General features: G+C 42.5%; 2 protein-coding genes across 19 annotated transcripts in view; both read right to left on the reverse strand.

Moving 5' to 3' along the window:
• Window positions 1–542: 542 nt before the first annotated feature.
• On the reverse strand, window positions 543–11,739 carry MRPS10 (mitochondrial ribosomal protein S10). Of its 4 annotated transcripts, none has more exons than XM_016955487.3 (8): window positions 11,596–11,652; window positions 10,754–10,783; window positions 8,025–8,089; window positions 7,865–7,937; window positions 5,519–5,655; window positions 4,226–4,334; window positions 2,604–2,693; window positions 543–2,118 (listed from the first exon to the last, which is right to left on the reverse strand). In XM_016955487.3, exons 1-8 carry the CDS (start codon window positions 11,641–11,643, stop codon window positions 2,035–2,037), a joined length of 636 nt encoding a protein of 211 aa, XP_016810976.1. In that variant the 5' UTR covers window positions 11,644–11,652; the 3' UTR covers window positions 543–2,034. The 4 variants fall into 4 exon arrangements, with proteins under 4 accessions (XP_016810976.1, XP_016810977.1, XP_518474.1 ...); XM_016955488.2 differs by having other exon boundaries at window positions 7,865–7,934; window positions 11,596–11,651; XM_518474.9 differs by lacking the exon at window positions 10,754–10,783 and having other exon boundaries at window positions 11,596–11,739.
• A 6,960-nt stretch (window positions 11,740–18,699) lies between these two features.
• The window catches only part of TRERF1 (transcriptional regulating factor 1), a 227,430-nt gene continuing 222,427 nt past the window's right edge, over window positions 18,700–23,702 (reverse strand). For all 15 annotated transcript variants that reach the window (XM_063813036.1, XM_063813035.1, XM_063813039.1 and 12 more), the window contains one exon: window positions 18,700–22,443. In XM_063813036.1, coding sequence (XP_063669106.1) covers window positions 22,119–22,443 — 325 coding nt within the window. In that variant the 3' untranslated portion in view covers window positions 18,700–22,118. The remainder of the gene's footprint in view (window positions 22,444–23,702) is intronic.

Raw genomic sequence — 23,702 nt, forward strand, 5'->3', positions numbered from 1 at the left:
ATACTGCTAGTTTTCCTCACGTGCACGTGTGCACATGTAGTTCATTTGCTTATTTAAGCCGAGGTTTTAACACATAATTGGAAGTCCTAAACTAAGGACTTTGGTTTACATGGAGTGCTATGGTACAATCTTGGCTCACTGCAACATCCACCTCTTGAGTTCAAGCAATCCTCCTGCCTCAGCCTCCCAAGTAGCTGGGATTACAGGCGCCCACCACCATGCCCAGCTAATTTTTGTGTTTTTAATAGAGATGGGGTTTTACCATGTTGGCCAGGCTGGTCTCGAACTCCTGACCTCAGGTGATCCACCCGCCTCAGCCTCTCAAAGTGCTGGGATTACAGGCTTGAGCCTCCACAACCGGCCGGGTCTATATTTATTTTTAAAGAATTACTTCAGATGAAAATGTGTCATAAATTGCTGCTTTGCTGCACATAGTTACCATTATGTTGCTCATGTTTTATTGACTAGTTCTTGATCTTCAGGTACTTATACCTGGTGTCAGTACGCTTTAGGCATTCATGAATGACAGTCAACAACTGAGCTGAAGGTCATGGGGCACAAGGCTGTAATTCTTTTAATGGTGATGACAGTAACGTAAGCCTGATACACAAGCAGTATGTATTCAACACACTGATACCTGATAGCATGTCAGGAAAAGAGAATAGGCAATGCAGTTTAAGGGGGGAAAAACTGAGAAGTCATAACTACTCCAAAGATGTGCAGGAAACCACAAAAGACATGGACCTGCTTCTACTATAAAAAGAAAATGAAGCACTTCTCTGGGGTTGCTATACCAACTGTTTCAGCCCATTGTAGTCTTGCCTCTTTCAGGGCTTTAGCCACTATTTCATTTCATGGAAAAGCAGACATCTCCTAACAAACAGAGTGACATTTACCAAAAGAAAGAGGGCTTCTCAGTGAGAAGCTTAATAAAGAAAAATATTTACCTATGCTTTGCACAATTTTCTTTTTTTTTTTTTTTTGAGATGGTGTCTCACTCTGTCGCCAGGCTGGAGTGCAGTGGCGCGATCTCGTCTCACTGCAGCCTCCACCGGGCCCGGGTTCACGCGATTCTCCTGCCTCAGCCTCCTGAGTAGCTGGGATTACAGGCACGTGCCACCATGTCCAGCTAATTTTTGTATTTTTATTAGAGACGGGGTTTCACCGTGTTAGCCAGGATGGTCTGGATCTCTTGACCTCGTGATCCGCCTGCCTCGGCCTCCCAAAGTGCTGGGATTACAGGCGTCAGCCACCGTGCCTGGCCTGCTTTGTGCAATTTTCAAAAGCCATTATTTCTATTCAATTTTGGGTACTTAACTACAGTGCTGGATGTAAAGTTTATGCAGTAAAAGCTTATTGAATGAATGAATCATAGGATAAATAATACAACTAGTAATTTCTTAAGATCATAAATTCCATTACAGTAACCCTGGTAGGCAACTCTATAAAGTTCTGGGCTCCAAGAAGAGGTCAGTGCATGCCATAAATGTGTTTGATCTGCTGTGAAGTATATTCAGTCTTCAAAATGTAATGCTTACATGAGATAAAATCGGTTGGTTACCACCCCCAAATTAGCATATGCCAGCCTGCACAAAGGTAAATAGCAAAAACTTTAACTGCTCAATCTGAATTAACCAAAGATTCCTTCTAGGAATCTTAAAAAAAAAATAAGGGTACGAACACTCCAAGCACTTATTTTCAGATGCATCAACTGACATAAATTAAAAATGGTACAAACTAATAACTGAACACCAGTAGCGTAACAAAATAGAATTTTCACTCTTTCCGCTTTCAGTCAAAGTGGTTTGCTCATGTTTGCTGAAATCAGAACTGAAACAATGAATAAAAAGAATAGATAAAAGTGGTTCTTCCATTAAAGTTCCATTCCCTGCCCTCAGCTGATGAGGGCACGAGAACTCAATGGAGCAGTTAGGGCAGACTCAAATCATCTCAGCTGGAAGCACTCTCCACTTAAACATACTCATCTGGCCCGCCCTCATTTCAAATTTAGGCAAAAATGGCCTCCCTGAGGCTTTATGACTTGCTTGCTTCTTTTTCTTCTGATAGTGTTTCCCAGATTGGCTCCTTGATGTGTTCTGGTAACTGTTCTAATTGTGTCTAAAAAAAGAAAGAAACAAAACTATAATGTGGATTTAACAGAACTCTTTGACTACAAATCGGACTTATTAATTTGGTCAAATCCTCTTTATTTCTTTTTCTTTTATCCCCCTAGTCTTTCTATAGGGTTTTGAAATGGAAAGAAGGAAACTTGATGGTCTATAAAACACTCTCACATACATAATCGATTTGATCCTCAATGATCTTCATGGATTGCCACTTAATGGGATCCCCAGGTCTAGACAACTCATATTGAGGAGGGAGAACTTCATAGGTGGTTCACGGAGGACTTGGGCTGAAATGGCAGGATTCTGTTGCAAGGGGTGGGTAGCCCCCAACCACTGTGGCAACTGTGTCTCCCAGTTTGCCACAGTTTAGGGCAAACTCTACTCAGTGGGCCAGGACCAGGCTGCAATTTATCAAAACAACAATACAGATACCACTCCCCACCGCCCCCCCGAAAGAGGTAGAAATTCAAGCTATACCTTTGTTACTTCCATGGCAACCCCTTCAGGTAAGTTTCGCTGAATATATTCCAAGTAGACATCTGCTGTGCTTCCAGTTAGATGTTCTAACTAAAACATCAAACATGAAAATGTTTCATGTAAGCTGTTTGTTAAAGCACGCTTTTTTTTTTTTTTTTTTTTTGAGATGGAGTCTCACTCTGTTGCCTGGGCTGGAGTGTGTGCAATCTCAGCTCACTGCAACCTCTGCCTCCTGGGTTCAAGCCATCTCCTGCTTCAGTCCCCCGAGTGGCTGGGACTACAGGTGTGTGCCACCATGTCCGGCTAATTTTTTTTGTATTTTTAGTAGAGACGGGGTTTCATCATGTTGGCCAGGCTGGCCTCAAACTCCTGACCTCAAGTGATCCGCCTGCCTTGGCCTCCCAAAGTGCTAGGATTACAGGCATGAGCTACCGCGCCTGGCCTCCCCTAAAGAATCTAACATAAAATCCCAGGCTCACAAAACAACTGAAGACAAAAGGACTAAATTATAAGATATAGTTAATATAAGATTTTCTGTGTGTACTATGAGAGACGTTTCCCTCAGACAAAGATGGATAAAATTTGGGTTTTTCTTTTTAAGAGTAGGGACTGCGCAGGCACAGTGGCTCACACCTGTAATCCCAGCACTTTGGGAGGCCGAGGTGGGTGGATCACCTGAGGTCAGGAGTTCAAGACCAGCCTGACCGATATGGTAAAACCCCATCTCTACTAAAAATACAAAAATTAGCCAGGCGCGGTGGCGTACACCTGTAGTCCCAGCTACTAGGGAAGCTGAGAAAGAATTGCTTGAACCCGGAAGGCAGAGGTTACAGTGAGCCTAGATTGTGCCACTGCACTCCAGCCTAGGTGGTGACAGAGTGAGACTCTATCTCAAAAAAAAAAAAAAAAAAAGAGTAGGGACCATGACTTTATTATATTTGTGCCCTCAATGACTAGTACAGTACTTCCCATATAAAAGATACATAAGTGCTTGTTTTAATATTTACCAATCACTTACTATGTGATCAAAGTATTCTGAGTGCTTACATAAATTTTCCATTCTAATCCTCACACTAACCTTATGAGATGGGTACCACTATTATTCCCATTTTATAGATGAAGGAATAGAAGTACATGTCACACAGCTGTTAAGAGACAGGACCTGGATTCTGGCATTGGCAGTCTGACTCCAGAACCTATGCTCTCCTTAAGCACACGACTGTGCTGGCACTAATGGAAGCACAAATGAGTAACAGATGAATGAAAAACCTAATGCTGTGCATCACTGACATGGAAAATCCAGCTAGTATGTGAAACAGTTATTAGAACTGTGTAAAAACTTCACTAGAATTTTTGAAATATGAGCAAAATTATTCCAATGCTATCTTTGCATAATCTGCATTCCTGAGTTAAGGTATGCACTACTCTAAAGGATTGCTTTATTTGCATTTACTTTTCCTACCATGACACTTCCATAAACACTAAAAGATATTTACCTTCTGTACAACCAACAGACATGGGCTTGCTGAAAGAAGTCAATCTAGTCAATGTTAAAGTAAAGTTATATGCTAGTGTGAATTTTTGGTATTTCAAAAATGCCAGAATTTCTCAAATACACTCACCTCTAAACATCTGTAAAGTGTTCTCATTTCATACTGAACTCTGTGCTTCTTGTAAATATGCACTGATTGGAGAAGAGTAAATCGCTCTATTTTCCTTGGAGGTTCATGTCTGAAATTAATGGACAAAACAAAACCTGAGTCACTATGATAACAAAGCATAATTCCATAATTTTGTAGGTCAGACTCACACTCAATTATAGGCATTAACTACCATTTACAGACTTCCATTTGCCAAAACTGTCATCTGGAACAACAACTGCTATCATAAAACTCAAGCCAAAATAAACACTGCAGACAGCAATAGAAACTTTTTCCCACAGGCTCAAAAATAAGCCCTGGCATGTCAAGTGTGCACGCATACACACACACCTGCTGCTTTTACACCCTTTAGTCTTTTATTGACCAAATATATTAATTGTGAAGAGTAGCACCAGTGTGGTAGACATAGTTGTAACACCTGCTGTATGTCTGTTGTTTTAGGAAAATCTACAGATAAATCAAAATAACAAAACTATAGTCTGTTTTGGGAAACCGTGGCCTTCTGTTTTTGTCAGAAGGCCAGACTGCCAAAGCCCCAGATGGGGCCTCGTTCAACAGCAGAAGGAGCAGATGAAAAGACAAAGGAGACAGTTATGCTTGACCCTGCAGTGACTCCAAGGCTTACCTTGTTCAAGCAAGAAATTACTGGGTAAGTGGTGTTTCTTAGGGAAGATTTGAAATGATGGATGTATTAGCCAAAAATCATCACATCCAAAGGGTCTAAAACGATTGTTCATTCACCTACTCTACCTCCCTGCTCCATGGAGATCCCAGAAACATGGCAGGAAGGCATGATCCTGATTAGGATAACATATGACAAACTTAAACTCTACCCACCAAGAGTTTCTATCCCACTTTAAGAGCTCAGACTGGGCCAGGTGCAGTGGCTCACGCCTGTAATCCCAGCACTTTGGGAAGCTGAGGCGGGCAATTTGCCTGAGCTCAGGAGTTCGAGACCAGCCTGGGCAACACAGTGAAACCCCATCTCTACTAAAATACAAAAAATTAGCCAGGCGTGGTGGCATGCGCCTGTAGTCCCAGCTACTCGGGAGGCTGAGAACTGCTTGAACCCAGGAGGCAGAGGTTGCAGTGAGCTGAGGTTGTGCCACTGTACTCCAGCCTGGGCAACAGAGCGAGACTCTGTCTCAAAAAAAAAAAAAAAAAAGAGTTCAGACCTTCCTGGGATGAGCACTATTTTCCTGGTTGATCATATTACAGCAGCGAACAGGTCGGGTCAGGAAAGGCCATACTCACACTTTAATAGAGATACCAAGTTCTTTAGCAGCAAGCACAGCAAAATATTCATAACTGTCCAATACAGCCTTATCGTGACCTTTCACCAAAACCGAGAGGCGCTTATATAATATGTCTGGTTCATCAGAGATCGTTACCTAAAATCCAAAAGAAAAGTTTCAGTTTTAGTTCCTCTTCTATTTATAACTAGCAAATTTAAAACATTAGCCTCAATTGAACAACTTCAGAGTTTACTAATAAATGAGGAGAAAAACACTGAGTGACGGCAGTGTTAGCTGAAGTGTCTAGATACTTTCATGTTCAGATCTGGACAATGAGCCTCAGAATCTGTTAAAATACAGTGTAAATGAAAAGAATTTTCAAGGCAACCCACAAAATTACTAAAGGAACTTTCCAACTTAAAATAATTATTCAGCTTCAAATTCACAATGAAAAAGGACTTCAGGGTCTGCTAATAAAAAGAGCCTGGTCAGAAGACTTGGACTGAGAATTAAACTCTGCTAATGGTAGCTGAACGACAACGGACAAATCATATCATCTCACTGCACATTAGTTTCCTCACATATGAAAGAGGGTAAACCTATGCTATTGCTCATAGTATTTCTCTAAGAAAAAAATAAGAAAACACAGATTAAAGTGCTTATTAATTATAAAACATTATTATACAAAGCCAAGTTAGTTCTATTCATATTTTTTATTAGGTTTTATTCGCGTATGTTTTGTCTGCCCTAATAAACAAATTACTCATTTCTAATTTAAATGATATGACACTGACTATACCTATAACTTCAACCTCTTCCACCCTAATACCTAAAGACCTTAGAAATAATGGGTTTGACATTTTTGACTTTCTTCCAAAAGGTGAATTACCTTCATTTCATTCATCCATTAAACCAGTAAATTATACTACTAATCCAATGATTCAGAGTTAAATCACTTCACTCCTGAAAGATTTACTTACTAGCCAGAAAGCTAGATATCCACTCTCAATTACTCCAAAAAGGGTTGTTGGAAGAACAGAATATACTGATAGCCTGTGTCCTAAGTTGAGGGATGAGAAGGGGGAATATAGCCTCAAGATGTGTTCTGACTGATCCCTACAGGGTGTTAAAAGATACTTTGAATTTGTTAGGAATATTAAAAATCAGAAGATTTCACAAGAAAATCTGGATTTCAGTTTAGCTTGGAAGATTTAGACAGGCTGGCATCACTAGGTCTGATTTCCCACAGGGCAACAAGTGGCTAGAATAAGTAGCTGCTGTCTTGCTTATAAAGACAATGGCACACCATGCCAATTCTGCCACCTTTTCTTATAGGCCTGGCTCCTACAGGCATGTGAGTTGCAGATTGGGGCTTAAATGTACTACCATAGAAATACATCCAGTACTGGCCAGGTGTGGTGGCTCATGCCTGTAATCCCAGCACTTTGGGAGGCTGAGGCAGGCAGATCACTTGAGGCCAGGAATTTGAGACCAGCCTGGCCAACATGGGAAAACCCCATTTCTACTAAGAATACAAAAATTAGCCAGGCATGGTGGTGTGTGCCTGTAATCCCAGCTAGTCGGGAGGCTAAGGCATGAGAACTACTTGAACCCAGGAGGCTGAGGTGAGGTGAGCCGAGATCATGCTACTGCACTCCAGCCTGGGTGACAGAGCGAGACTCTGTCTCAAAATAAATAAATAAATAAATATCCAATATCTATTAAGAGAAAAGTTAGAAAAGAAAGAGCAGTAAACTAGACATGTGCACAGACAAAGTGAGTACCTACAGACAAATGTCTAGAACTGTAATCCCAAACTGTTAAAGGGGGTTATTTTTGAGGGGTGGAAATGAAAGGATTTTTAAAAATTACAAGTAACACAAAAAACTGGATTGATGAAATCATAGCTTCTACAGGGTTACCAAGTTCCTTCTAGATGTTTATTATTTGTGCTAACGCATTTTCTCACTGTGAACAATAAAGCACTGTCCAGGCCCAGGCTCAATACACAAAATGAAAACAAAGACTTGAAGGCTACAAGAAAAATACTTTTCCATAACATAACATCAAGTATTCTACATCACAAATTCTGACAACTCTTCCATTATGCCAAGCTAAAAGCAAGAGACTACTAATTAACACAGTTATTTGGGGGTAAATAATTTATTCCTTTAGAACTTACTTTGATACCCTGAAGACAATATAATCCAGGGAGTTAAGAGAATATATGCGTTGTGCATTTGCCAGTATTCTAGGACAAAATTTTTTTATTCATAGAGTGTTTGGGGAAAAAAAACCCAATGAAATAATAAGGAAAACCTATTGCTAAGGTAGCTCCTTATACCAAGAAACAGGGAGTACATACCACAGGTTTGGTCGAATCCTTTGGAACATCAACGTGTAGGTTTGAAAACTGTACCCACTTCATATTGGTACTGCTATGTGTGGGGAAAAAAAGAGAAACCTAAGTAAAATAGCACAAGAACCTATTTTGTTCAATTTAGCACATCCAATTGTATACTTACAGAAGCAAGCCACCATTTTTGGCTGTATTGCCCTTAGAGGTGTTTACAGAAAAATTCCCCAATGCCTAAAGAAAAAAAAAGTAGGACATGTGTTAGAATTAAAGTCAACTACCAAACCATTCATAATTTCCACTAAAAACTAAAAGGTTACCTCATTATTTCAGATGAAGATACTGGGGTAACTAAAATGGCCAAATTAGATTAAAAAAAAAAAGAGGACAATGGTAGAGCTGATGATAAAAAAAAAAGCAGTCTCAAAATACTAGAGAATCTCTATTTTAAAGATTAGGAATAAAAACTTTTTCAAAAAAACAATTCTCACATTTAAAAAAAGCTATGAATTATGTGGACATCAAGAAAAAATGTGACTTCATTTTCCCATTATTTTTTACAAATTAATTGTACTTCAGTATAATACTTATTTTGCCTGAATATCTTTAAGCAATAAAATATATTGTTTTTATAATTTGTTAAGAGTTGGAATAAAAATTCTAAAGTATCCCTCTTTTGATGCTTTCATACATCTTTTAAAGCATACATATTTCTTAGCTTGGCTGGGATAACTAGCTTATAATGAACTGAAATATGTGCTGTGACTTATACCCATCATTAACTACTATGCCACATGCTACAACGAACCCACATTTCCAAATCCTTTACCATCAGCTCCCCCTGGTGGAACAAGACTTTCCAGTTTTAGGAAACAAACGATACTACTACATATAACAGCTGTTTTTTCCTTTAAACTTTTCTGAGATTTTGAAGTGTAACCTGAGAAAGTGGAAACACAATAGGATCCCTAAAAACACAATGAAGATGAAAATAAGGCCAGGTGCCGTGGCTCACACCTGTAATCCCAGCACTTTGGGAGGCCAAGGTGGGTGGATCACTTGCGGTCAGGAGTTCCAGAGCAGCCTGGCCAACATGGTGAAACCCTGTCTCTACTAAAAATACAAGAATTAGCCAGGCATGGTGGCGGTGCGGTTGTGATCCTAGTTACTTGGGAGGCTGAGGCAGGAGAATTGCTTGAACCCGGGAGGCGGAGGTCCAGGCTGGGTGACAGAGTGAGACTCCCTCTCAAAAAAAAAAAAAAAAAAAAAAAAAAAAGAAGTTTAGCATAAGTGAAGTTTCATTAATACAAATGATTGTCACCTAAGTATGTTTTTGTTTGTTTTTTCAGGGTTTTTTTGAGACAAGGTCTCACTCTGTTATCCAGGCTGGAGTGCAGTTGCATGATCATGGCCTGGACCTCCCAGGTTCAGGTGGTCCTCCCACCCCAGTCTCCCAGATAGCTGGGACTACAGGCACGGGCCACCAGGCCCAGCTAATATTTTGTACTTTTGTAGAGATGGGGTTTCACCATATTTCCCAGGCTGGTCTTGAACTCGTGGGCTCAAGCGATCCTCCAGCCTCAGTGTCCCAAAGTGCTGGGATTTCAGGAGTGAACCACCACCTAGCCACGTTTTAAAAGCCTATTCTTAGCTTATTGTCCTTCCTCTCCTTACCCAAGATAGAGACAAATCATAACTCTATAATCTTCTTTGCACCAAAGGGGAAAAGGAAAAAGGAAATCAGGTACAACACAAAGTGGTAAGAGGTATGTGCCATTCTTCGGACAAAATTGCATAGAAAATTCCCTCCCAACAATTACACCAGTGACCCCACAATCGAATTGTGCAAGAGGAGCAAGAATATTACACTTCTCAGTCACATTCTCCCACTATAAACCTCTGCTTTTTCTTTTCTTTTTTTTTCTTTTCTTTTCTTTTTTTTTTTTGAGACAGAGTCTTGCTCTGTCGCCCAGGCTGGAGTACAGTGGAGCATTCTCAGCTCACTGAAACCTCCGCCTCCTGGGTTCAAGCAATTCTCCTGCCTTAGCCTCCTGAGTAGGTGGGATTACAGGGGCCCACCGCCACACTCAGCTAATTTTTGTATTTTTAGTAGAGACGGAGTTTTGCCATGTTAGCCAGGATGGTCTTGATCAGGAGATCTCGTGATCCGCCCACCTCGGCCTCCCAAAGTGTAGGGATTACAGGCGTGAGCCACCGTGCCCGGCCAAGAAGTTTTTAAATTGCATTTTTTCTTTGTATTTCTTGAGAGAGAGAGAGAGAGAGAGAGAGAGAGAGAGAGAGAGAGAGAGAGTGTGTGTGTGTGTGTGTGTGTGTGTGTGTGTGTGTGTGTGTGTGTGTTGGGGGAGTGGTGGTTTGGAAGGGAGGGCTGTCTGGGTAAATTTGTCTTAATAAAGCAGTTCAAAAATTTCAATCTCTAATATCATCTGACTTTTCTCAAGAACAGTGGTTTTCAGGCCGGGTGCGGTGGCTCAAGCCTGTAATCCCAGCACTTTGGGAGGCCGAGGCGGCCGGATCACTTGAGGTCAGGAGTTCGAGACCAGCCTGACCGACATGGTGAAACCCCGTCTCTACTAAACATACAAATATTAGCTGGGCATGGTGACGCATGACTGTAATTCCAGCTGCTCGGGAGGCTGAGGTAGGAGAATCACTTGAACCCGGGAGGTGGAGGCTGCAGTGAGCCGAGATCGTGCCATTGCGCTCCAGCTTGGGCGACAAGAGCGAAACTCCGTCTTCAAACAAAAACAAAAACGGTGGTCTCAAAGTGTAGTCTGAGGACGTCTGTGGGGTCTGAGACACTTTCAGGGGATCCGGGAAATCAAAACTATTTTCATAAAACCAAAACGTCATTTACAACTTTTCCACTCATTCTCTTACCAGTGTACAGTGAAGTTTTCCCGTGACAGCCTGAGGTGTGATATAGGAAAAGATTAAATACAGAAGCAGATTTGAATCTAGCTTTTATTAAGCCAGAAATTAAAGAGAGCTGCAAAAATGTAAAACATTGCTGCTCCTTACTCAGTTTGTTCAGAAAATATATTTTTCATAAAGTATTAGTTGTAACATGTAATGAGTTAGTGTTACTTTTAAGTCAATATATATTCTTAAGTTTTATTTTCCAAAAAGCTAAATATAGATAGCAAAAACCCACAAAAACAAAAGCTCTCTGGAGTCCTGAACTCCGAAAGTGTAAAGTGGTCCCAAGGCCAAAAAGCAGGAGAACCGCTGCTGAAAAGTTTTTGCTCCTCCTGCAAATAACTGCGCAGAGGATATCTAACCCACTCCTCTGGCTTGAGACCTTCATCTAAATTTGGATGCCAGGAAAGCATCTCAATTTAGTTCCATGGGAAGAGTCTGAGATCTTGCACCAGCTCAGCCTCTAATTTTCGCGAGGCAAATTTCCTGTCTTCTCTGAGCCTCAGTTTATTTTGCAAGCGTGAAAGGAGGGGTTTTGGAACATACGAAGTACAAAATCTTTTCCAGCTCTGACATTCTACGATTATTCTTGTTCCTATCTTTGCCTGGACTCACTAACTTATATTTAATTCCATGAGAGAATTCTGATAAAACCAGCCCCTTTCTCGTCACTTTCCTGTAAACGGCGCGAGGTGAGGGATAAATATCAGGAAAAATCCTGATGGGCAGAGCGGCTGGTGGCAGGGAAACTTAAAAGCAACTATCCCGGTCAGCCCTCCTAGTCTCCCTAGCCAATCCAGTACCTGCCAGAGGCGCCGGCACACAGCCCCGAACGCTGTCCGCGCCGCCATCTTGCCGGTCCCGACCTCTCAGGATTGCTTCCGGGGTTACAGCGGCGTCCTCAGACCATAGAGTTCCGCAAAAGAAGAGAGTACATCCTCATGTTCCGGCGCCGGAACAACCATAGAGACATGATCCTGTGCTTTTTGGGGGCGGGACAGTTGGCTGGCCGAGGCTGGTTTTGCTCCGGCCAGTGTCTGGATAGTTACCGAGCCCTATTAATGTTTTCACCTTTAAATTGTTGTGTGTGTATACACACACACACACACACACACACATTTATTTATTTACTTATTTTTTCCTTTTAGAGACTGAGTCTCACTCGGCTGCCCAGGCTGGAGTGCAGTGGGCACAGTCATAGCTCACTGCAGCCTCAAACTCCTGCCTCAAGTGATCCTCCTGCCTCAGCCTCCCAAGTAGCTGGACTACAAGTGCGTGCCACCACAGCCGACTAATTTTTTGTTTTTTTTAAATTTTCTTGTAGAGACAGGGTCTCATTATATTGCTCTCATTATTTTGTGGGCTGGTCTTGAATTCCTGTCCTCAAGTGATCCTCTGGCCTTGGCCTCCCAAAGGACTGAGATTACAGGCATGAACCACAAAGCCCGGACTGAAACTAGTGTATTGACACCATTTACTTCAGTACTGGAATAATGGGTGATTTATTTTCCTATTTTTGCATTTTTCAATTTTTTTTGCATTTTTCAAAATTTTAACAAAATCTATATTTAACAAGAAAAAGAAAAGTCGGCCACTACCGTTGGGTCCAGTTGCCACTCAGTTACCTTATTGCAGCGGCTTTCTAATTATGGTTCTTAATCCTTTCTTCCTTCCCCACACCAATTGGAATTCCTGTGCTCCAACCATTTTGTATACCGCTGTCCTACTGATCTTTCTAAATTATTCATTTCCTTATGTTACTCTAGTATTTAGGAATTTACAATGGCTAGCTTCACTTACAACAAGCCAAAGTGTTTTGTCTAATTATTAATGTCCACCATAATTTTTTCCAAGTAAAAAGATGTATAACTGGGATTTGCTGTAATAAAAACTTCTTCAGGCTGGGTGCGGTGGCTCACACCTGTAATCCCAGCACTTTGGGAGGCTGAGGTGGGCGGATCATCTGAGGTCAGGAGTTCGAGACCAGCCTGGCCAACATGGTGAAACCCCATCTCTACTAAAAACACAAAAAATTAGTGGGGTGTCATCGTTGTGTGCCTGTAGTCCCAGCTACTCAGGAGGCTGAGGCACGAGAATTGCTTGAACCCGGGAAGTGGAGGTTGCAGTGAGGCAAGATCGTGCCACTGCACTGCAGCCTGGGAGACACAATGAGACTCTGTCTAAAAAAAAAAAGAAAGAAAGAAAAGAAAAGAAAAGGCCAGGTGCAGTGGCTCGGCTCACACCTGTAATTCCAGCACTCAGCACTTTGGGAGGCCAAGGCGGGTGGATCACCTGACGTCAGAAGTTCAAGATCAGCCTGGCCAACATGGCAAAACCCCGTCTCTACTAAAAATACAAAGTCAGGCATGGTGGTGTGCACCTGTAATCCCAGCTATTTGGGAGGCTGAGGCAGGAGAATCTCTTGAACCCGGGAGGCAGAGAGTGCAGTGAGCCGAGATTGAGATTGTACCACTGCACTCCAGTCTAGGGAACAGAGCGAGATTCCGTCTCCAAAAAAAAAAAAACTTATTCCATTTGTGCAAATCTTTAAAAATTTATTTTTATTTTTCCTTTTACTTTCTCCTCATCTTAAAGTCTGCTTCTATAATACTATATTGTCTTTTGTGTGTGTGTGTGTGAGACAGTGTCTCGCTCTGTTGACCAGGCTGGAGAGCATTGGCTTGATCATAGCCCACTGCAGCCTCAAACTCCTGGGGTTAAGTGATCCTCACACCACAGCCTCTGGACTATCTAAAACTACAGGTGTTTGCGACCATTTTTTATTTTATTTTTATTGTTTTGTAGAGACAGAGACTTGCTATGTTGCCCAGGCTGGTCTCAAACTCCTGGCTTCCAGCAATCCTCTCACCTTGGCCTCCCAAAGTGCTGGTTTTACAGGTATGAGCCACTGCACTTGGCCCATTTGTTCACATTTCTAAGCTTTATTTCCCCAAAGTGCTTTCACATATGCATTTTAGCCTAATGGAAAACTCTAGCCTTATAATCAGATCTGGTTTCTAATCCCAGGCTTACCAGTTAGTTGAGTGACTTTGAGCAAGTTATTTCCTTACCCTCAGCCTCAGTTTGCTCATATGTCAAAAAAAAAAAAAAAAGATAACAGTAGTTCCTGCTTCCAATAGTTGCTTGGGAATTCAATGCAATACCAATGTATGGTGTTTAGTACAATACTGCCATGTAATGATACACTATAGATGTCATCCACTATTTGTGCCATTAAGTTTCTACCTCACCTGCCTCACAAGGTTGTTGAGAAGATTAAAAATAAAAAGATCAAGTTTATGAGAATATTTTATAGCATCCAAATAAAGAAGTGTACAAATATAAAGTTGTTTTTTTTTCTCCCCACAAATAGTTATTACTACCCTATTTTGCAGGCAAGAGAACGAAAGAAGAGGCAGAATGATTCGCCCAACATCACACCTATCTAGGAGATAGAAAAGGTCTAGGAGCAGAAACCAGTTTTCCTGCCCCTCAGGCTGGCCTCTGTTTACTAGAATTCAGTCCATGTTGAGGTGTGGCAGAGATTCCAGTGTGGCCTTGCAACAGGGTATGGAAACAGCACACTTCACCTGTGTGCACTTCTTATTTATTTATTTTTGAGACGGAGTTTCACTCTTGTTGCCCAGCCTGGAGTGCAATGGCATGATCCTGGCTCACTGCAACCTCCACCTCCTGGGTTCAAGTGATTCTCCTACCTCAGCCTCCTGAGTAGCTGGGATTACAGGCATGCGCCACCACGCCCAGCTAATTTTTGTATTTTTAGTAGAGACGGGGTTTCTCCATGTTGACCAGGCTGGTCTCAATCTCTTGACCTCCTGATCCGCCCACCTTGGCCTCCCAAAGTGCTGGGATTACAGGCTTGAGCCACCACACCCGGCCTCACCTGTGTGCCCTTCTGCTGGACTCGGTGATGCCCCATGTTGGCAGGCTGCCCAGTGCCCTTCTCAGAATCAGTCTCTCTCTCTGAATTGTGACACTTAAGGGGATTTCTCTCAGCCAATGGGGTTTTCCAACAGCCTCCCCACTCCCAACTCTGTTCCTGCTTCCAAAGTTTGCATCGGTTTGTCCAAATGGCACTTCCGTGAGGCCCTTCACCCTGCCTCTGTCCCCTTTGAGTAGCCTCAGCTGGGTGAGTGTTCTGCAACTATAGTGCTTGCAAACGACTTTCACCTAAGTTACCTACTCTGATCCACACCAGAAGACATGGATTTTATCCTCATTTTATAGATGAGGAACCCAAGGTGAATTGACTCACTCAGGGTCATATGGTAAGTTAGTTACAGCTAAACCAATAACCATCTTAAAAGCAGTGCCTTTTCTACCTCTGCAGTGGGCTGGTGCTGATTCTATGATGAGGTTCAGTTCTATTTAAATCTCTTGGATAATAGGACTAGAAATACCCACCACCCTAGCACCACTCCAAAAGAAATAGGGGCTTATTTTTAAAGACCTGTGTGGTCTGGACAGCTCCTGGAACTGGAAAGGTATGCTTTAAACAGTCTTAGGGACTGGATACCCTCTTCCCTCCTGAGGCCAAATGTGTTCTTTTTAATGATGGGCTTTCACTGCTTACCAATAGTTTCTGCTCCCTCAGGACTCTGCATGGCCACTGCTCTCTGCTTTTGGCTCATCAAGTTTCTCCATTCATACTCTCAAATGTGGAAATTTGATTTGGTTCTCTCATCTTCCTGGGCTGAGCCAAATGTGTCACCACACGGCCTAGGGGCCTAATGGTTTGGGATCAAGTGCCGACTTGCTAGGGCCTAGGTAGAACTCATTGTAAGGGGCAACATCAGGTTTTGCCAAGAGTAGGGCTGTGAACAGTGCTCTTTGGCATGAGGTGTGGGCAGGGACAGCGTTCTGAAGCTTGGCCTATCCGTTAAGGGTCTCTTTCCTACAGCCTAAACTTCCAGACACCCAACCGGAGCAGGAGTCCAATGATTCTAGATAGTTGATGCAAGTAAACCTTGCTTTATGTCCAGAAAAAATAAACATAGATACATCAAATATTTTACAGTTAATCATATTTTGATTGTGCCAGTTGTTCTGTTTTTAAAGACAGTCCTTTCCAAAAGATCCTCTCTTACATAAAGGAAGTAATCAGCTCTTTGGCTCCTTTTTTAATATTTATTTTTATTATTATTGTTTTTTTGAGACACAGTTTCACTCTTGTTGCCCAGGCTGGAGTGCAATGGCATGATCTCGGTTCACTGCAACCTCTGCCTCTTGGGTCCAAGGGATTCTCCTGCCTCAGCCTCCCGAGTAGCTGGGATTACAGGCATGTGCCATTATGCCTGGCTAATTTTTGTATTTTTAGTAGAGACAGGGTTTCTCCATGTTGGTCAGGCTGGTCTCAAACTCCTGACCTCAGGTGATCTACCCGCCGCGGCCTCCCGAAGTGCTGGGATTACAGGAGTGAGCCATCACGACTGGCCCTTTGGCTCCTTTACACAGGGATATCTACAATTCAAAGATCACTTATGGTTCTCTTAGGAATATATTATTCAATTTCTTAAAATGTCTTCCTAATTATGCTTTGCTGTGTCAACACGAACTCTCATCCACATTCCTAGAGCACATCTCAGCTCGCTGGCAGTGGCTGAGGATGGTAGATAGGGAGTAAATGGAATTCGGGATTTACACACACATTCTCTCTCTGCCAAATGCACACATGGATGAGCATACCTGGAGGACTGGCGAGTTAACTCATTGAACAAATAGTTGCTGAGCACCTGCTATAAATTGCTGTGTACATGTGGGTGATGGTGAGAGGATTCCGAATATTGATAGGGCTCTTCTCAATCCTGGAATTGAATCTGTTCCAAGGCCCCCATATGTCTTTCTAGGTATTAAATTCCTTGGCAGGAAGGAATCATGTACAGCCATCTTTATACACTCTCCTCCCCCTGTATAATACAGTATGGAATAATGGTGGCTCATGAGGATCGACTGACTGAATAAAAGTAGAAAAAAATCTTCCAATTGGGCCTCCAGAAGTAGACTTTAAATTTACAGCACTGGCTAAGGCACACAGTTTCTAGAAGAATAGCTATTTTATTTGGTATAGGTTGTCTAAAGTAAACAGCTAAAATTAAAGTCAAAAACCAAAAAAGGCCAGGCACAGTGGCTCACACCTGTAATCTCAGCACTTTGGGAGGCCAAGGTGGGTGGATCATGAGGTCAGGAGATCCAGGCCATCCTGGCTAACACGGTGAAACCCATCTCTACTAAAAAAAAAAAAAAAAAAAAAAAAATTAGCCAGGCGTGGTGTGGCCTGTAGTCCCAGCTACTCGGGAGGCTGAGGCAGGAGAATCCCTTGAACTCGGGAGGTGGAGGTTGCAGTGAGCCCAAATCGCGCCACTGCACTCCAGCCTGAGCGACAGTGAGACTCCGTCTCAAAAACAAAAAAAATCCAAAAGAGGCCGGGTGCAGTGGCTCATGTCTATAATCCTAGCACTTCAGGAGGCCAAGGCAGAAGGATTGCTTGAGGCCAGGAGATCAACATCAGCCTGGCCAACATAGTGAGACCCTGTCTCTATTAGTTTAAAAACAACAACCCCCCTTCCCCCGCCACCCTCCAAAAGAATCTAGATCAAGGTCTTGAATAGGCATTCCCCACTTAAAGCAAATTTATTTTTGTAAAATTCTGTAAACTTCTGTATGAAATCCAGAATTTGAAAGTTCTTCTGTAGTTTTCTGTTGACCATGAAAAGTAAACATACATCACGCCTGTAATCCCAGCACTTCGGGAGGCCGAGGCGGGTGGATCATGAGGTCAGGAGATCGAGACCATCCTGGCTAACAAGGTGAAATCCCGTCTCTACTAAAAATACAAAAAATTAGCCGGGGTGTGGTGGCAGGCACCTGTAGTCCCAGCTACTCGGGAGGCTGAGGCAGGAGAATGGCATCAACCCGGGAGGCAGAGCTTGCAGTGAGCTGAGATCACACCACTGCACTCCAGCCTGGGTGACAGAGGGAGACTCTGTCTCAAAAAAAAAAAAAAAAGTAAACATACAGCCAGGTGCAGTGGCTCACACCTGTAATCCCAGCACTGTGGGAGGCCGAGGCGGGCCTCAGACGGACCTCTTGAGGCCAGGGGTTCGAGACCAGCCTGGCTAACATGGCGAAACCTCGCCTCTAATAAAATACAAAAATTAGCCAGGCGTGGTGGTGCATGACCTGTATAGTCCCAGCTACTTGGGAGGCTGACCCGTGAGAATTGCTTGAACCCAGGAGTGGAGGCTTCAGTGAGCTGAGATCGTGCCACTGCACTCCAGGCTGGGGAACAAAGCAAGGCTGTCTCAAAAAAAAAAAAAAGTAAACATACTTACTCAAATTTGAAAATGCAGGTTTAAAATGCAAATAAATCGGGGTGGACTTAGAGGAGCTGACCCGTGAGAATTGCTTGAACCCAGGAGTGGAGGCTTCAGTGAGCCAAGATCGTGCCACTGCACTCCAGGCTGGGGAACAAAGCAAGACTGTCAAAAAAAAAAGTAAACTTACTCAAATTTGGAAATTCAGATTTAAAATGCAAATAAATCGGGGTGGACTTAAGACTTTGTGGAGGATTTAGTGTAAGACACCTGTATGTCACAGTGTGCTCCCTTGAATCACAGTTTGAGTCATAAGGTTTATGACTCAGTTTGAGTTTATGACACAGTTTGAGTCATAAGGTTTACAAACCCAAGTGGTTCATCCACTGCTTGAATAGCAGAAATGTATGTCCTGGTCTTCGGAGTCGGGGGACACTTTAATAATGATCATTAAATTTGATCAGCAGACTTAAACTTGTTGTCTACAGAAACCAATTAACAGGTAAACTAGCATTTATCCAGCATTGAGAAGTCATAGCAATGGCTAGAAAGAAGAAATATTTAAGCCAAACGAAACGCAAAAGATTAATATTTTATTTTCAGAGCAGCTGATGCAATATTGAATCAGGTTTTCACAAATAAATATGACAGTGTCTATTTGGTTACATCTCCATTTGATGAATGCCCATCTATAGGAACTGTAATAACTTTCTGAGAGGCTAATGATTAGAATGTGTTAAATAAAATTTCCCTGGTTCCCTTTTTGAAGAAGCATTGTGATAATTAAGAAAAAAAAAAAGCTTATCACTTGGAGGGGAAACAACCTAGAATGCCCCAGTTTCCTTCTTTTTTTTCTTTTTTTTTTTTTTTAAGGAATGCACCTTTTTAGGACAAGTCTATAAAACATCTTTATTTATTTGTTACATATGATGTTTAAATATAACTTTGCTTTCAAGCTTCAAACTTTTTTTAAACCCCTGGTAAAATAAGACTTTTGGTTCACCTTAACAAAAACTGACCTAGGAAGAAACATTTTTAGCAAAATGTTATTATAAAATTCACTAGAAAATACGGTCCTCTTGTTGCCAAAATGTTACATAAAATCCTTATTAAAAATACACACGTTACAAAAGAAAAATTATGAATATGCTATACATAGTGCTTTAATATGGACCAAGGGACTTGCATTCCGGGAAAATACAGTTAAGCACACTAGATATTATGATGTCAACTTATAATAGTGCAAACCTGAATAAATTACATCCTGATATGGAAGGCATGCAATTCATCTGCTGAGAATAGAACATAACGAAGCCAGAACAGGAAGCAATCACAACCACTATTTAAAAATGTTTTCCTTTTTATTACATTAATTTTTTTCAAAAATACTTTTCTTTACAATAGAACTCCTAGAAAATATTTACAACCTTCCTCTAATAAAATATAACAGCAGTTAAATATATTTGAAAATAAGATGGGTTTTTCCATAAAATATATCTGTTAACTTTTTATATACAAGCTTTCTCAAAGAGGTCTAAATTCACTAATGAAAAACCATCTGACAATAAACAGTAACCGAGTTGAGACATTAACCATTAGGAAGAAAAGATCTTTGGGGTGAGGTAAGGGGAGGAGCTAAAACACAACACATACATGCAGGCAGAATTATTTCAGAAAAAAAAATAAGTGCAACATTGTACTAGGAAGTCCATTCTTTAAGTTGATAGTCAAGAAATACTAATTCAGGAATTTGAACTGTCTCGTTAAGGAGGAGTTCTTTGGTTGTTTCAAGTCAAAAATCCTTATGCTATACTGCATGGAAAATTATAAGTAAGCTGTGCATTCTATTTTTGCCATGGCAACTGAGTTTATTTTTTAACGTTTAAAACTGGAACAGCTGGGCAAATCTCTAAACAGAGGCAATACATTTGCTTTATAAACACTTTTCTGGATGTTTGCTCCTTTGATAGACAAGCTTCCATAGACCAAATAGCAGCACCCTTCTAGGCTTACCCTCAGACACTAAGTGGAGGGCAGTAGTCCCTGGGAGAGACGATCAGCCAAGGATATGACAGCTGTAATGCTTCGGCCACAAAGTTGATGCACACTGCCCAGGCAGTTCCTGACTCACAACTGCTTGGATAAAACAGGATAGCATAACCTTTCTGAAATGGCAGCAAATGAAACCTTTTTTTCCCCCTCTAAACAAAAGATGTAGGAAAACGCCAAGACCTCTTTGAAAATAGAATGACGGAAAAGAATTTTATTTTTTCTTCTGTCCATGGCTTTCCTGAAGTTCAGAGACCACTGCCTGTGTGGAGCTGCTGTGGCTCACAGCCGGTTCCCCCCCATGAGTGTGTGCTAAATGCTTTTGCAGAGTCAAAGACATCAGGTCCTACTCTCATGCTTCTGCTGATATTCTCTCTCATGTCAAGCTATGAATGTTGTCAGCAAAGTGGCCCAGCGTGATAGGCACACCTACGTGGAGCTGGGAACCAGCATACCTGGGGTGGGCGATGCCTGAAAACACCGGCCCAGGAAATCACGCTGCATTAACTCCAAAAGGGGAGTTGCATGAAGCAGGATCCTCTCTGTACTGGTGCTGTGTCCCAGCCTGACTTTTGCCCTAACGGTGGGATGGGTCAGTCTGACTCAGCTCAGAAGCCTGGGGCTAAATGGCATTTTTGAAGGATTACAGGTTTATTACCTTCAAGTACAAACAGCAACCCTGCTGACAGGGACAGGAGGAAGCAGAGCAAAGTCATGGAGGTTGGAGAAGTCTAGAAGTGCTTTGGTAAGTGACTTGTGATGAATACATTCATTGTTTGAATGCAAACATTATAGCTAAGGTGTATCTGAAGCCATTTTTGTTGGCCTTCAATGCTATTTGTCTTGTATTTGCTATCGTATGTGTTAGAAAACTATTTCTTAGAGCTAACATCAAGGTAAACTTCAGTCCAGCGGATGTGAATTACAGCAAAATCCCAGTGAATGTGGTTTCACAGTACTTCCAAGTGGCACAAAGTAATTTCAGAACTCCACTAATCATTAACAGTGTTGCAAAAAAGAATAGGCTTTTCTGATTTGTTTTTTGGGCAATAGAACACTTTCTGGCATTCTACGTACTTCAGTATGTGTCCTTCAATCACCCTGAAGTGAAAGCAGTCCTGGCAACTTAATATTTGCCTCCAGATGGGTCTCTAGTCAGTTCATGCTGAAACACAGCTCTGCCACCCACAACTTGGAGCTGACCAGCCCCCAGGGAACATGGAAGAGGACAGGACACACCTGTTCTAGAAAACCAGGTCCTCAGTAAACACTGCTGGGAATGAAAGCCTAAAATTATACAGTACTCCATTCCTGTGAACGGGCCAAAGGATGACGGGCAACACAGGGGAAACCTGTTTTCACATTTGGTCATCTCCTCACATGTCGTGTGAGCTGGAGGAGAGCCGTGTAACACGAGGGCTTGCTTTGCCCCTGGAAAGCTGCCCCTAGCATAGTATCTCCAGGCAAAGATGCCATGCTCACTGCAAACTATGGAATGAGGTCAGAACAGAATCAAAGTAACGCTTGATGGGAAAAGTTGGCCCCAAGACCCCAGTACTAAGAGGGTCGCCTGCCTCTCACACACACACACTCACAACAAGCTTTGGGATAAAAGGCAACCGGGATGGTTGACATCTGAATGCAATGGAACATGAAGGTCAGCTTCAGTCCCTACTGGGAATGATTTCATGAGAAGGTAGCCCAGATGAAACACCTCTTAAAGATAGTTGTGCCAATTATTTATTCCCCCAACCCCCCACAAAAACAAATTTTTTTAAATAAAAGGAAAAGAAATGGGATTTTTTTTTCTAAACCTGAATAAAATGACCACTTTTAAAACAGGTAGTTTAAAAGGGTTACAAAACAAGCAGGCAGTCCAGATTTCCTGATTAATGAAGATGGAGGCCGTGGGTCTTCACTGTCTCTAAGTGACACACAGGGCTTTATAGTTCTGCGTCACCCTGAAGCAAGACTGAATCTTGATCATCCAAGAGAAGATCGGTGTCCACGACTTCAGCCTCTTCCATGACACCTCCCAACTGCTGGACGACGTCGTCGTCGAGGATGTCCACGTCCTTGATGGGTTTGATCAGACTCAGCTGGTCCAGGGGCAGCAGCCCCGGCGCCCCCACGGGCCCCGTAGTCCTCTCAATCGTGGCTGCCATCTCAGCTGCAAAAGCCGCCTTCTGAGCCTTTTGCCTCTGCTGTTCCTCCTGCTGCCTGTGAGTTTTCATGTGTGCATTTCGGCTTTTGATCTTGAAGAAGACTCTAAAAATAAAGAAAGAGAGGTGTGTAGAATTTAGAAGGAGATCTGAGTTCTTGGAAATCCAGGTGTCCTACGGGGAATGGGGGTGTGTGGTCTGACAAAGTCCCTGGCTGCTCGGCTTCTAGGACCTCCTTCCCCTGTGACCTGTCACCTCTCTTCCTTCCTCTCCAAGCATTACAAGGAAGGGGATGGGGACAGAACACACCTACTGTGCCTCAGGCTTCCTTCCTGTGACAATGGAGGAGGAATTCTCAAAGGCTTCCTGTCTACCTGGAGCCTGGAGCACAGGCTCTTTCTCCTCTTTCAGCCTCCCCCTTCTCCTTATCACTGACCATGCCCTCTCCACTGGAGAATCTTCTACATCATGCTAACAAGCCCTGATGGTCCCCATCATGAAACAACCCACCATCTGCCTCTGGCCTCTGTCCCTGTTCCTCCACAGTTGAAAGTTGTTGGGTTTTTTTTTGTTTTGTTTTTTTTTTTTAAATAGAGACAGGGTGTCTCTCTATTGCCCAGGCCGGAGTGCAGTGGTGTGATCACAGCTCACCATAACCTTGAACTCCTGGGCTCAAGTGATCCTCCCACCTGAGCCTCTCGATTAGCTAGGACTACAGGCACATACCACCATGCCTGGCTAATTTTTAAATATTTTGTAGAGATGGAGTCTTGCTATGTTGCCCATGCTGGCCTCGAACTCCTAGCCTCAAGTGATCCTCCCACCTTGGCCTCCCAAAGTGTTGTGATTACACGTGTGAACCACTGCGCCCAACCCACAGTCAAAATTCTTGAAGGATCTGCCCACATGCACTTGGTGGATCTCTTTTTTCTCTCCTTCTTCCTCTCAAAGTGGACTGTTGTCCTCTCCCTGTCAACCCAATTGCTCTTCTCGAGGTCACTGGTAACTCTGTGTGGCCAAATTCAGTGGCCCCTGTCTTTATTGTACTTGACTTCTGAGCTACATCTACTACTCCCTTTCACTTAAGGCCCCTGCTTTGTGGCCATGATATTATCATAATGGCTACACATCCTACAACACAGAGGACACTCCCTCTTCGCCAAGCAAGGAATTGGCAGACTTGAAATGCCAACAGTGCTGAGGTTGAGAAACCCGGGGATAAAATGATATATTGCTGGGGTTAATTCTTTAGATGAGAGGTCTGCAAACTGGTCAGTGGGCCAAATCCTGACTGTTTTTGGGAATAAAGTTTTATTGGCAGATAGCCATGTCTGTTTATGCAATGTTGATGGCCGTTTCTGTGCT

This window comes from Pan troglodytes, chromosome 5 (assembly GCF_028858775.2).
Source record: "Pan troglodytes isolate AG18354 chromosome 5, NHGRI_mPanTro3-v2.0_pri, whole genome shotgun sequence".
Taxonomy (NCBI): Eukaryota; Metazoa; Chordata; class Mammalia; order Primates; family Hominidae; genus Pan; species Pan troglodytes.